Raw genomic sequence first — 16,053 nt, 5'->3', positions numbered from 1 at the left:
AGTTATGGGCAGGAGATGCTGTGTATCAGCCTGCCTCACCATATAAACTTCTGGTTTTCAAAGACCTTTTAAAACCTACACCACAGTTCCAGTATATAGTTTTATGAGAATATGTCAGAGTATTATGGATATCTCCATTTACCCTCAAAAACCAGCACTGTCTTCTAGAGACTGTCATACAGAGTGAAGTAAGTCAAAAAGAGAAAAACAAATATTGTATAATATCGCTTATATGTGGAATCTAGAAAAATGGTACAGATGAACTTATTTGCAAAGCAGAAGTAGAGACACAGATGTAGAGAACAAACTTATGGATACCAAGAGGGGAGGGAGGATGAATTGGGAAATTTGGATTGACATATGTACACTATGTATAAAATAGATAACTCATGAGAACCTACTGTATAGCACAGGGAACTCTACTCAGTGCTCTGTGGTGACCTAAATTGAAAGGAAATCTAAAAAAGAGGGGCTACATGTATACGTATGACTGATTCACTTTGCTGTATGGCAGAAACTAACATTGTGAAGCAACTGTACTCCAATAAAAATTAAAAATAAAAAAACAACACTGTCTACTAGAAATTTAATGCATGCCACATATGTAATTTAAATTTTTCTAGCAGCCCATGCTTTTAAAAGAGTAACAAGAAAACAGGTGAAATTAGTTGTAATATTTTATTTAACTCAATATATGTGAAGTATTATCATTTCAAAATGTAATCAATTCAGAAATCAGTAATGATATATTTCACACTCCGTTTTTCATATCACATCTTATAAATCTGATTTGTGTTTACACTTAGAACACAACTCAACTCACAGTAGCCACAAACTAGTGCACATGCTGGATAATGCAGCTCTGGACAGTACTTGGAAAAACTTGGGAGATCCATGAAAGCTGTAGTATAAAGGAAACCTAAACTTTGAATAAAGGCTTTGTGAGATGAACGTAGGTGATGGAGGTATGTGTATGGAGGAGCACTTCCTCTGGATCCTTGTGTAGTACCAGGGGAACGAGACCATTGAGGACCTGCTTCAGGCAGGTGTGCAACCCTGCTGAGCATTCTGGATGTCTGTGACTTGCGCTGAGTCCCCACCAGGGCAGGCAGGATGAACGGTTTATTTGTACGCTCCGCGTAGAGCAGAGCCAGGGATTGAGACAGGTGCCCTGCATTCTCCACCCTGCTTGATATCACTCTCCAGCCAGGTGAATGATTGAAATCGTACATCTAGCAATTTAATGATCATCTGCTTTGGGTGCCTGCACCGGAATGATAATGGTGAGTGTTGCATTGTCGTGAGCAGGCAAGAAAGGTCAGAGCCGTACAGAGTGCGGGCAGGGAGCCTGTCAGAAGGAAAGGGAATTGCCACCTGTCCTGGAAATGAGGCACAGCGTGAGGGGGATGAAAGAATTCTAGACTGAAGAGCAAGAAACCTGGATCCTAACTTGGCTTCCGCACATTAACTAGTTCTGTGACCAGGTGTAAGCCAGTTAACTCCCATGGGTTCCTGTCTCTTCATCTACAGACTGGCCATGTCTTAACATGTCTTAATGTTTGTTGATTTCATTCAGACATTTCTTGGCCTCTGATAAACATTCCACAAGATCTAATAAAAATTTGAGCTATAAGGAATCATAGGTAACATGTACTCAACACTAAGAACTATAAAGGACCACATAACTTTCATATCTTTTTTTTTCACAGAATTTATCCTAGTTTATATTTCCCTGAATCTAACTTATATTTTTAAACATACATTTTTCTTTTTTATAATAGGAATTTCTCATAGACTTTTTTTTTTTAAATACTCTGCCTTTTCCGAAAAGTATTTGAAGTGGACTTACATTTAAGTCATCTGACTTCTGGGCATATTTTCCTTAAGTACTATGCAAGCTAATATTTATGCAGTGCTTCCTATTTTCCCAGCAATGTACTAAGTGCTTTGCCTGGATTACTTTAATTCTTATAACAATAACAATGAGAAAGATACAGTTATCCTACGCAACATTTTCATCCAGAAACTAAGGCCTAGTATGGTGGAGTAAATTGTCCAAGTCCCAGATTTGTGAGAGAGAAGACAGACAAACGGAGGTTGACAGTGCCCGTCAATGGACAGCCAGCCTGGGGGCTGGGAGAAGTGATTTAATTGCCCAGATTTCCATTTTGGGACATAATCATGGATTTAGAACTACACTTCAGACCTCCAACTCTAGTGACACTTTAATTTTTTTTCTTTGTTTTTAAATTTTCCCCTGATATTGGATCTCCCAGTTTAAAACCTTGAAGATGAGAATTTTAGAAACAATACTGAAGGAGAGATGAAAACATTGTTCCCTGAGTTATATTTGGAATATAAACAGATTTTTTGAAATAATTTTCTTAAATTCTGTGATTATGATTAAAGTGACAGTAAAGATGAAATAACTCTATATAAAGTTATTCTTTTGCATTAGCATTGTGTGCCGTTTTCCCTCCATGGGAATTCAGGTTTCATAATAGAGAAGACTGTTTTCTCTCTAATTCATTCTTTGACCAGGAGTCCAGTGAATATTCATGTAAATTAATGATGTGTTTTCCACTTTCAGGGGTGTGGAGGGTCCTAGTTTTATTTATACTGAGGCGAAGCAAACACATAAAAACCTGCTAGAAAGTAAGAGTATAGGCAAGTCCATTGTTTGGTATTGCAATGTGAAACAATTAGGCAATGTCTTTAAACTGAGGGATTTTATTAAATGCATTTTATGTGACATGTAGTCCTAATGTACAGTTATTTTTAGAATAAATTTAAAAAATATTTTTAGAATAAATAACACTTCCTCTGGTTTGACACCCCTTCATAATGCCATTACCTAAGTATTGATTTATAATGGATTGTATGATTTCTGTAAGCTCTCTCTCAAAGGATAATATCCTTTGAGATTAAGCACGTGGCTGACAGTTGTGATGGAAAAGGTTGACTCACAGGCGTCCATTTTGGCACACTGCAAACACTCACAGTGCAGCAGTGGGCGTAGCATGCAGCCTCTCTGTTCCGGACAATGGGCTGAGCTAGAAGATGGACGAGCCAAGGTCCTGCTTCCGCAGGAGCTCCCGGCCTGGTAGGCAGGAGAGACATTCAATGACTTGTGGTCACAGACTACTTGCAGCTGTGCCTGCTGGGGTGTCTGGGGCGCATGTCTGAAAATAGCCCCTCCACCTGTCTCTCGTTGCTACATTCCCGTCTGGGACATCTGCTGCTTCTGTTGCTGAAAAGACCACACTAACATTCATGGCATGTGCGGTTTGTTTTCTTAATTCTAAAACCATCCCTTCCTTCAGAAATCTCAAAAGGCAAGGAGAAGAAATAACTTGAAATTTGGGGGCACCGTGACATTTCTGGTGGGTAGAGCATTTTCTTCAAGTGAGGATAATGAGTGAGGGGTAGAATTTAAATTAATAACCCTAATTACCGGTGAAAGAGAAATAAGCAAGACATCTCTTTAAAATACAAAATGCTGAAGTGAAATTCACTACCACGGTATACAATCCGCGAGCTAAAAAATTGTTTTAATTTCCCACAGGTCAGTGAATTATAATGGTTTATAAATATCTGCAGAAGGAGTATTTCTTTTATATCTCATAGTATAAATTACTTGAAAGCTAGTGTCTATGCCGTTCATTCATTCATTTATTGCCAGTCACTATTTATCACACACCTAATGTGTGTTAGGCAGTGGGAGGTTACCAGAAAACAAAGCTCGTAGTGGATCTCCAAATCTCAATTTTTATTTTGAGGGGAGGACAGAATAAGCAATTAAATACATAATATTTAAGTGACAATAGGAAAAATACAACAGGATAAGGAATGGAGGCGAGCAGTGTGGAGAAGGGGAGCCCTTTTATACAGGGACGTCCTAGTAGGTTATCTGCTGAGGGGGCATAAGTGCTTTTGTTCAGCTGGGTCTCTCCTAGACACTCTCTACCCCTTACTGAAAAGTCACCCTAAATTTTGGCTTTGTTCGTACAGCTCTTGGAATTCTTCTCTGCCTTGATTCACTCTCAGCACTCATGTCATCACAGCTTGTTTCCACAAATCTTCTGTTTTCACATAACATTCTTCACCTAATAATTTAGTCTTCTATGATCCCCAGTTTGGCGACTTGGTATCTAAACCACTTCTTCGAGTTTCAAGTGAATTAATTAGGTTTTATCATTACTAACATATAGGCATCTCCAACTTACAACCGAGTTGTATTTCAAATGTTTGCCTTTATGATTTTTGAACCAGTTCTTCTAAGTTAGAACTTTGAAAAGAAGGAGAAAATTTCTGACCTGAAGCTTGTCTTCTCTATGCTCAAGGATCACTTTGTGTAGATGCAGCCTCTTATGTATGGAATCACTGCGGACTTTCCTCTGAAAAGAACCAGTTGACTTAAGTCCAGCAGCTCATTCTAGAGCAGGCTGGCAACAGACCTATGAGGAGAGAATGTTCTGGAAGATGTAGTGTAGACTTCTTGTAAAGTATTACAGTGTGTTAGGCAGCAATGGTATAGGTAATAATATGGGTTTGATACTGATATTTTCGTGTTTACATCTTGACCTTGAAAGGACAATGAGAAATCTTATTTATGGTTATACCATAATATTGTGACTTTTAAATCACAAGCAGCCAGGAATATTGCAAAGAGATGAAAGATTTTTATCCTGGAAGAGAAAAACCAATTTAGTGTTTTATTCTTTATATTATGAGCCAGAGAGTGGAGAAGATAGATATACTCATAGATAGTCAACACCCAGTATGATAGGTTGAAAAAGCAATTTTAGAAAATGTAATTGAATAAGTACCGTTCTTCTTTGTGTGTTGGAGTGAAATCGTCCCATGCTAGTGTAGAAATAACAAAGGAAACAAATACTTTTAAACATTGCTGTGATGGGGGAGAAATGTAGCATTTCTATTTATAACTTGCACAGAATCCCACATAAAAATAGCTCCAACTAACAGATTTGCTCATATCTGGAATACAAAGTTGTTGCTGCCCATGACTTGAGGAATTCTAATAAGAACAAGGACGGCATTGGTAAATATTAAACGTCTGTCATCTTTTCTTTTATCTCAGTTTTCATGTGGGGAGAAAATGTGTTCATGGAAAAGTCCTGGCTTCTGTGTTAGACATTTTGTTATTTTCCTGGCTATTCATCTCTGTTTTTAATGAGAAGGATGCATTTGCATCCCTCAACCTCGCCCCATGGAGTGGACATCTATTACTGATGGTTGTATTTCTGTCAATGAAATATTTGTCAGGCTAATAGACTTAACATTTCACTCTTCTGAAGACTAGTTTTGTGTGATTGCTGTGACACAAAATACTGAGAACCTCAGAAGTTAATGGAAACCATTCTTTCTTATTTTCAGCGAAGCTTTCTGGGCTATGCCAGTTTTAAAGTCGGAGATCTACTGAAGTCCAAGGAGCAAGTGCTGACCCTGAGCCTGAGGTGCGTCTCAATGCTGTTAAATTTAACAGCCTGTGCTATTTATTGAAGGCTGGTTGGGTTTGAAAGTCACAATTCTTGCAGATGTCTGGATGTCAACTCTCAAACAGCTTACGTTCTCCTCTGCAACAAGTTACAGGGAAACAGCAATTAGTCAGGTTCATATTCAAGTCTGTGTTTCACATGGTCAGAAGTTATCAGCTCTTGTAGGGGAAAAAAATGACATTATTAACAAACTAGTGGTGGCCAGAGGGTTAGGGGTGGGGAATGGACAAAAAGGTGAAGGAGATTAAGCAGTACAAACTACCAGTTATATAAGTCACAGGGCTGTAATGTACAGCAGGGGAATATAGCCAATAATGATATAATAGCTTTGTATGGTGCATAATCTATAAAAATATCAAATCACTGTATTGTACACCTGAAACCAATATAATATTGTAAGCAACTATACTTCGATATAAAATAAAAAATAAAGTGATGAAACTTGAAATGAAACTTCAAAAAATAAGGTGATAAAATTCTTTGAAAGTAAGAAAGTAAATAGGAAGGATGGGCATGTTACTAAATAATATTTCTGTTACTTATCAAAATGTTACTTTTTAAATCAAGTGAGTTTCTAGGTTTGAAATATGTTTGTTAGAGGCAACTTGCAGATTTATGATAATAAAGGGTAAGCTGATTATTCTCTTAAAGTTTATTTTGCTGCTATACTATTAAATATAAAGTATAAGTTAAAAAAATAAAGTATAAGTTAAAACCGACTCATTGCAACAGACAGCAGATCAGAGATGCTTTTGAGTATGATTACAATCTGTTTTGATACAGATGACACAACAATCTTTAGGAACTGCACCGTGTTTTCATACTAAGAAGAGTATTAAATAGATTAATCATTTCTTTTTAACTTCATTATAAATTAGAAAAATAGTATGTTATTTTCTAACCATATAATAACTTTAAAATTATGTATACATGGAGAACACTGCCTTACAATATTTATATAGTATAAATGAATATAAAAATTGTAGAGAACATTGTTTGTAAATCTTAAGATGCTCTTCTTTTGATGCAATGTAGAGACCATTGTCAGGGAACAGACAATGTGTCAAGTTTGTTTTCCCTCTGCCCAGCCCCTAAGGACCCATCATAACCAATTTATTTCAGTGTAGATGTCATGGTTTATGGTGGAATCTGTACTGCTGGCTGTCTCCTGTCTGATTTTTTTCCTGATCCTTACAGTTTAGCATTTTGACTTAAGAGATGGTATAAAATAATTTAAAGTAACACATGTTCATGCAGAAAAATAAGTGTTGAAGGGTTCTACTGAGGCTGTCATCTTCTTTTTGGCTTCCTTTCGGCTGTAACATTTTTTGTTGTTGCATTTTATTTGGGACGGCATTTAAAAATCTTTATAGTTTTGTGGTGTTATTCCCAATAAAATTTTGCTGTGTTTATTTTCTGTTGGAAGTGTGTTAAGTGCCAGCTAAAATGTCTATCTGTCACTGTCACTGGTATCCTAGAAGATATCTATTACCCATCTAGCATGGCAGTTAGATTTGACCCAAGTGCCCCTGGATTCATGATATAAGATGTCAGACATTGAGCTTGCTGAGAACCACCAGCAGGTCACGTGTTTTCTATATAAGGTGCATGGTACTTTATTCCTCACCTTGCTGATCACAAACTGCAGTACTGATTGTATCATAACTGTCATTAACGTCGCAGTCCTCTGCACAACATTTAGACACTGGCTTTGAAACAGATATCAGGGACCCAGAAATCCTTAGTGCAATGAAAATATATGAGCACACACAATTAGAGGAAGGATAGGAACAGAAAGATCTAGTTTAGAGTACTACACTTAGAAGGAAAAAGGAATATAATAATTCCAGATTTAGAGGAAATCAAGACACATTTCCACTTTTGATTTGAATACTCCTGATTCTTATTTATTTGATTTTGATTGTCTAAAAGGAAACCAAATTTAGCAACAAAGCATTGCATTTTCTAGAAAAAATAATTTTTGAAAGCCAACTTTGAAATGGCGAGGTTAATATTTTTTTCCCTTTTTGCGCTTTGCCAAATTTGTAGATTTCTTCCCCTATGAACAAGACACATTATAGACTTATCATAACCTGCTGATTTCTGATGCTTCTGTTTTTCCATCTGTTGTAATTTATCTTCTTTCCAATGACTTGGCAACCTCTGAGGTACTGAATCGGAAAAACGTTAGATCAGGGATAAGAAGCATTTTTTTGGTTATTAGTTTTATTTTTACTATTCCTTTGCACTGACATTATCTGACTTTTATTCCTTTTACATTCGGGTCATAATTTTTAAAGAGTAGAATTCTCAGATTTCTGTAAAACAAATTCACAGAAATAAGGGTAAGGGCGTATTTGTCGGCACCGTTCTTGGATCGTGAGTCTGGTTTTGTTTGTGTTCACTGTCCCTTACTCTTATCAGGTAAGTCAGATTTCAAACTCTCAAACTAGTTTCATGGAATACCATAGTTTAATGTGGCCTGTCCTATGTGCTGTGAACTGGAATTTTTGAGTTTGAGTTGAATTTTTATTTTCCACAAAAAACTTAAAAGGGCAAGAAGTGTGTGTCTTATTTATAGACTTAGACTCAAATTGCATGAAATATGGTACCGTGCATTTTTGAAATTGTAGGCTAAAATTTGTTTGCATGTATTGGGGAGAATGCCTCCGATATAGAAAGTGGTTCCCACTCATGTAACTCATTTTCATTTAAATGCATAGCCACTAAATTTCTGTCTAAGCGTTCTAGTATCCCAATCGGTGTCTTTAGTTAGTATTAACCCTGGTACCTTTATATGACATCTGCTTTGTTTTTCTAGTTTACATTTGGTAGTTCCTGTCTACTCTGACTTCCTTTAGATCTGAATCATACTTTCTGTTTCGTTTTCTAGCTCATTACTATCTATTCCTGACTTCCATACTGTACTGTAAACAAGCTAAGGTTCTTGTAAAGCGGATTACAATTGCAGACATGGAAGACACTGGTTAATATTACAATAATAGTAATACTAATGAGAAGAGAAGGAGGAGGAGGTGAAGGGGGAAGATACTATGAGACACTATGTGTTTTATGCTCCGATAAGTATGTTAGAGATGTTGTTTCATTGACCCTTATCCGCGTATGATGTTATTCCTTTTGTCATTTTATAAACTAAGGAACTGAGGTGTAGAAAGCAGTTAAGTAAGTTGCGCAAAGTTACAATGCTCTTAACATAAGAAAGCCAAGGCGTGAAGCCACACGTTTCTGACTACAAATCCTGCGCTCTTAATGACTCACTTTTTGTCCCCATTGACCAAGGGGAAAACCGAGATCTAGTTAAAACATGTCCTGTGTCACGTGACTTGGTAATGGCAGAACAAAGCAAGGACGGAGGTCCAGGACCACTCGTTCAAGTTGTCTTCCACATTGATTTCACCACAGTGCCTGGATTTATAGCAAATGAAGACCTAATGAGTGTTAATGGCCATGGAGAACTCAGGAATGTTAGCCATGATGGCAGAAAGTGGGAACCAGCCTGCTAGGTTAAGGGGGAATGGAGACTAAGGGAAACCTGGGGAATCTATTCTCACCCCAGAACCATGGCCCTGAGCCTGGTTTACTGCCCAAGCACCTAACAATTATTTGTTCTACCAACCTGACCTGAGTCTCTTGGAATCACAACAGGCAGAAATTTAGAACATCATAATACTGTCTTATTTAATTACAGAATGGAGAAGCATAGCTTCCTCTGGCAATGGCGCTAGAGATCAGGGGAAAAATTACGTTGCTCTTAAAGTAGTCAAACAATCGCAAAGGCAGAAAGAGAGGCAGGGATAAAAATTCTTTCTTAGGAAATCCTTCTCAGAAGAACTGAGACAGATAGAAGTGCTTTGACCTTGTCTGACCTTTGTTGCCTATCTCCACACAGTTCGGACTTCATTCAGTGACTGCTCATTCAAAGAGCATTTATCATGAATTTTTCATATGCTAACTACAGTAATGGGTTCTTTACCACATTTTTAAAATAGTAACTGGGTTAGCATTTTGCAGTTGATATTACTAATAATCTTGTTATTTATTGATCATCTACTAGCGTGCAAGGGGTATGTTGGGTGCTTCTCCTGCACTGTATCATTTAATCCCGGCAGCTTTGTCATCCCCGTTTTATAGCAACTTGTCTAAGATGCCGCAGGCACTAACTGTACAAGTAGGATCAGAATTCAGTTGAGTCTGACTCCAGAGCTGCTTCTGCTTTTATTGTGCTGCCTGAGAGGAAGCTAATGGGCTCGTAGCATCTTTGCTTTCTTCTCCATTTTATATTCTATCTTTTGGAGAGTTTTAGGGGCCTCAGTTACTTTTTATTAATGTTTTAATCTTAAAATTCAATTTTATATGCCTGTGACATAGTAGAGAGGTTCAATAATTATTTGTTGAGATTTTGATCCATGATGATGACTTATATTTTTATGGATGCTAAATATGAACCTGGTACCATTTATTGCCGAGTGGAATCCACCTAAATTAGTGAATATAATGCAGTCTAAGCTTTAGAGTATATCTGAGACAAGTAACTTTCAGAGTAATAGTGAGTGATAGATTGTGATTTGCTCGAAAGGCTGAAAACCTTACTTAGAATTCACATTTATTTCAGTGTAGGTCACATTGCCTTGCCACAGAAACATTCAGCTCATCTTAGCAACTGCTCTGTTATTTCTTTTGTAACCTTCCACATGTAGTCCCCCCCAAATTAAGCAAGCATTTATTATAATTTTATTATAGTGGATGTGACCAAATTTTCTTGAGTGCAGATGTATAAGAATTTATCCATAAAAAGAGAATTTATGTTTCCTTTTTGTTTATTACTTCTGCCACATTTACAGTAGTGCTGTCGTGAAACGTACAGCATAAGACTCCGATGATCCTAGACAGACATGTGATGTTATGTTTTATAATATACAGATGTATGGGAGGGGCTCTGAAAGAAACAAACAATGAATTTCTACTGTTTTTAAATTTTTCCTATTTTATGTAACATTTTATATGTGTACATATTCATGCAAATGCCTCACGGATTGTATGGATAGGTATGTTTGTACATTTACATTCTTTTACAATTATTTTGCTTTCTCCCAAACTTGACTATTTATTTTCCATTATCGTCAAATGTGTGTGTTTAGAGAAGGTAAGATCCAAACTATGGAGTCTTAAGTTCTGTTTGATTTTGTTTTTTGGTGTTTTGCTTAATTTAACCTCCTTACACACACACACACACACACACACACACACACACACACACACGCACACACACAGGCACAAACACGCACTTCCATTTATTTGTAAAAACAGAAGAACGACAAAAAAAAAAAAAAAATTCCTGCATATTTTTAACTGAATCTCCCAAAGGCATGTTCTTAATTTAAGAGCTGGGAGCAATATTAAGGAGAGGTTCCTTAGGCTCTGACACACAGTTTTCTACACCAGCATACTCAGAGCGATAAAAAAAATGAAATTGTCACTAACATTTCGCAGGTTGGGAGCCAAGGCCCGTTCTGCAGGCCATAGGGCAGTGTGGATCAGAATGTTTGTTCCTGGAATGCTCGAATGCATGTGAATCCCCACGGTAACCTGAGACTGAACTTGGCCGTAGATTGACAATACAGTTTTAACTGATAAATTTATTTTTCATTTGAAATGGAATTAAACTTTGTTTTTTCGTTTCCTACCATAACTCTTTTCCTGCGTGCAAATAATGCTTACTTTAAGCACCAGATACTGTCTATAAAATTGTATGTGTGACGAAACATATTTTCTTATATTTACTTGGACTTCAGAGATGCTTTTAAAAAATCACATCCAAGCATCTTGAGTATGTTTTGAATACGTTTTATTCTCCTTTAAAAGTCGCTTCCAGTTAGTTTTTCTAGGTATCAGAAAGTAGGATTACAGCAGAAAGTTCTGCTGTTCCACCACACTAAGTTTTATACACGTCTAAAACATTTTCTATATTACATAAGGGCGGTAGGCATTGACTGGTGGCCAAAAAGCCTGCTTTAAGAGAAAATAGCATATCAGTGATTAATTATAAAACAGAATAGTATTAAACTTTATTAAACGCATTCGTGGAAAAGCCCGAGGATAAGGATGTCATGTAAAAGCTAACTTGATGCTTTTGCCTAGAATTTTCTAAAAATGCCCATCCTAACCGCTGAAAGCAATGAAAAAGAACACTGCATTCTTTTCCTTTGGGAGTGAACAGCAAGAAAACATGCACGTCAATAGCAAATGCACGCTCATGCTTGATCCAGATGCACACATATGGGGAAATCCTTGAATCTCTGGAATGCTCTATTCACCGTGCTTTCGACATAATTCAAAACGAAGACAGGAAGCTCCTCCAGGACAGCTTCTCTGATTCTGACACTGACTCGGACCTCATAGACACATAGGAAGAGGTAGCTAACACTGTTTGAGGTTTATGATGGATTAAGTGTTTCAAATGTCCTACCTTACTGAATCTTCTAATACCCTTGCCTGGAAGGTGATATTATTCTTGTTTTATAAGCTAACTGCGGAGTAGCAGTATAGCTTTCTAAGGTCACACAGCTGGGACAGGATGGAAATTAGAAGAGAAGAAGGGTTCTTAGAGAATATATATTTTGTTTAGAATTTTAGGATTAAATAAGTTTACAGACCAGAAGAGATCTGGACACTTTAGCTTCTTCTTGGACCCCTTTAGTGACCTGGAAATCAAACTTAGGAGGCCATATGTCTTTCCCATTTTCCGACAGGTCAGTGTTAGAAAAGTGTTCCTATTTTATCCCAGACTTTATCTTCTTGCGACATTCCCAGCTCTCCTTCATAGTGTTAAGAAGAATAGGTCTCATACCTTTTCTCTATGATCGCATTTGAAAGCAGCTTTTTTGCCCAACTTTAAATCTTCTCTCCTTTTTTACTCAGCAAGGAATGTAATGTAGAAAGAGCACCAAACTTTCCTACCAGATTCGGGTTCAAGTCCCAGCTGTGTCACCCCAGGCATGTTGTCTATTCTCTAACATCTGTTAGTGGAAATAGTAATGACCTCCCTCCCAGGGTGATTCTGGGCAATTAATAAATGCAGTGAAGTTCCATGCATTACCATGCATTAGAGAAAAACACTCTATAAAGATTGCTTCTTGCATTAAACGTACTAATTCCTTCACCCATCACTTAATGTTTTTCTTAGTTTGCTTAGTTTGTTGTAGGTCTTTCTTAAAATGTGATATCCACAATTCTCTAAACTGGGCAATGGCAGAGAGGTTGATTTAACCTTTGATCTGGACATAACATTTTTATTATCTGAGGAACGGATGCTTCCTTGAAACCCAAGTTCTGGCTTTAATCACACTGACACCAGATTTGGCTTCTTATAAAATGGCAGATACCAGCAAGAGACATAGGGAAAGTATTTGTTTGGTTGAAATAGGCAGCATTCTGATAGAGTTGGGAAAAATCTCAAATTTGCTTTGACTTGAAATTTTAGCAATATAGCATTGAAATCAGGACAGATATTCATAAAAGTGACACAGAGTGTCAATTGCTTTTAGGGTTTACAGATACATGTTATTGCCGAATCTTTAATAAACTGTCTACAGAAATAAATTCAAGTGATGTTTCTCAGGACTGGTCTGTGCAAAGGAAGGGAAACATCAAAAGCAGAAGTAGGGCTATTTGCTTCTAAAACTGATTCTGTTCTTATATATAACTGTGTCATTGTCATTTAGGAAGAAGACTGTCTAAAATTATCAAAAGGCTCTAACGTGAGCCACTTTGTAATAACTACTAAAATGACATTAATTTATTATAAAATCAGAGAATGCAAAGTATACAAATATCATGGGCTTAGGACAGTAGAGAAATAAAAAGTGTATGGGATTTAGAGACATGCCTGAGTCCAAATCCTGGCTTTTTTATTATCCAGCAGGATGATTGATTACTCTGGGACTCAGTTTTCTTATCTGTGAAAAGGGGATGACAGTGGTGCCCATCTCACAGCCTCAGCTCACATGAATTACTAACATGAAATGTTTATAACAGTTCCTGACACATAGTAAGTGCTCAATAAATGTTGGCTGTAATTTTTCTTTCCTTTTATTGATTAGCTTCTCTAGCCTTAGGTGTTTTGATGTTGTTTTTGTTGTTCCCAGGTGAGAATTAGACAAATGGTACCCAACCCATCTGAAACAGTACCTGATGCAAAGCATGTGCCCATCATGCTCGTCACCTATTTTTAAAATTATCATCCTCATCAGTATTATTATTCCCCATTTCATCCAACTAGACTGTCTTTCATTTATAATTTAAATGGCTCTACAGTGGTATAGTCTGCATTTTTCTTTATGTTCCTAATCCATTTTCATGGGGCGGGAGGTATGACCATGGAAACTGATTAGCACTTCCTTAGTTTGCATTATTCAAAATATGTCATATTTGTCAGACTGCGAATTAGAGTTTTCAGTCACTGAAGAGGCAACGCGTACTTAGAGTACACTTCAGTAGCTCCTCAATTTGTAGAGAAAAGCCTGAGCTCTTCCCTCTTTTAAAATACAGATCACATAAAATTCATATCCGTACACAGACCTACCTGCTTAAGAAGTTTGAGAGCTAATTTAGCTTTGAAGATAATTGCAGGAATGATTAGGCCTGCAAGGAATTATATTTGACCTGAAAATTTTGTAAAGGATTTGCCCATATTTACCAAAGTCGCTTTCCTCATTATCACCCTGTATTTCTGCTGCTCTGGACACATTTATATCAGCTTTTTCCGAAGAATGTTACTTGGAACACTGGTATCCCTTCAGTTATTAGTATGTGTTCTTTGAGTGAAGTAGTTTATGTGCAATAAGTTTGAAAATGTTATATTCAAAAAAGTGAAGAGGGTGACCTTACTGTAGGATTGCTCAGAGCCTTCATTAAGTCCTCAAGTCCTTCTAGGACTCTCAGAGGCAATGTCGCCTACAGCTTTTCCCTAACTAATTTGAACTCAAGAAGCTTTCTTTTTGGAAAGCTTTCTTTAACAGCTTATCAGACAGACACTGTGTTCCAAGAAAAGCAGCTGCATAGCTGAGAAAGTGCTGATTTTGAACAATGTAAACAACCGAGTATTTTCCAGAGAAATATATGAGACACTCTCTATATGTATTCATCCACTTTTCCCCACCATGAGCATTTTCTTGAACAGACACCTCTGCAGACAGGCCTGTGGTCTTCATCCCAATGAACCCTCATCCTATACACACACCCTGCACCTGTGCACATTCTGCCCCTATCCACATGCAGTTACCCAGCCCTGTTTCTCCCACCCCCCGTTCTCTGTCCACAGGCATTGCCAACCCTGTGGCATTTTACACCCATGCCATGGACTATATAGACACCCATTTGTGAGATTTGTACAGAATATGTGGAAAGGGGAAAGGAGTGACAAAATACATGCTTTCTTTTTTATAGTCGTTGACAGATTCTTTTTAAGCTTGCATAAGTGGACACACACTTATTTTCACAATCGCTTAATATTAGAACCACCCTGGACTGAATTTAGGTCTTCTCCTGAAGGCTCTGCCCTTTGGTGCTTGTCCTTTCTTGGTTAAATTCAGAACCATTAGGTGCCCTAACTATAGCCCAAGTTAGAAATCGCAGCATCCATTTCCAACTCATCTTTTCTACAGCTCTCATCTGATCTCATCTAAAGCTCTTTTTCTGACTTAAATTTATATGTCTTCCTGTCCCTGGACCCAAATGAACATGAACCTGAAAACAAGCGTGCAAAAACCTCAGCCAAGAGATACAAGATAGTAAGTCTGCTTTCTCAGCTTCATCTGCAGCCACACACGTAACCCTTGACATTGATCATCACTTCCTTTGTCACTTATAGTGGCTTATGTGCACATAACACTTTCTAAAGGTGGAGTCAGAGTCTCTGTAGTTCTTTGGAAACCCCGCTTCTCAGGGTTTTGAGCTCAGTGTCAACCTCAACCAGCAAGAGAGCAATGTCCGTAGGTGTAGATGGTGCACCTAAGATTCTTCCCCACACTGATGTCCTATTATTTTCCCTCCATCTTTTGTTATCCCTTGCCTGGGATGGTCTCACCCATCTGAAGTCCCTAGTATTCTCCATACTTATTCTCATTAGGAACTGAGAGGCGATAGTCTCCAGGCATGTCAGTGAAAAGGGCTGGTCACTATCCCCTACCCAGGCTCCTCAATTTCCTAAGACCAAATTGACCATTTTCCTATGATGAAGCTTTTGAAGAAGCAGGTCAGAACTCATTATTCCTGCTCCAGCTACCACAGGCTTAATGATCACTGGAAGGTCACTATTCTTAACTGTGTTCCTAGTGAGGTTTGGCTTTGCTTTTTCATTTACACGTTGTCAGTTCTACTTAATATATATGAGTGAGCTGTGTTGGAGGTACCATCCTTGAGGAACTGTAGAAAGTTACCTGCCCCTTAACAATGTATTCCCCTAATAGCATGCTCTAGCCTAGGATTTTCCACCCTAATCCATTAAGTGAAATTC

General features: G+C 37.6%; 1 protein-coding gene across 5 annotated transcripts in view; it reads left to right on the top strand.

The window, feature by feature from the left end:
* Positions 1-16,053, top strand: part of INPP4B (inositol polyphosphate-4-phosphatase type II B) — a 353,066-nt gene that overhangs the window by 111,838 nt on the left and 225,175 nt on the right. For all 5 annotated transcript variants that reach the window (XM_065877996.1, XM_065877994.1, XM_065877993.1 and 2 more), the window contains exon 6: positions 5,398-5,477. In XM_065877996.1, the coding sequence (XP_065734068.1) occupies positions 5,398-5,477 (80 nt within the window). The remainder of the gene's footprint in view (positions 1-5,397; positions 5,478-16,053) is intronic.

This window comes from Phocoena phocoena, chromosome 5 (assembly GCF_963924675.1).
Source record: "Phocoena phocoena chromosome 5, mPhoPho1.1, whole genome shotgun sequence".
Classification (NCBI taxonomy): Eukaryota; Metazoa; Chordata; class Mammalia; order Artiodactyla; family Phocoenidae; genus Phocoena; species Phocoena phocoena.
This window is presented reverse-complemented; position numbering and strand designations above follow the sequence as displayed.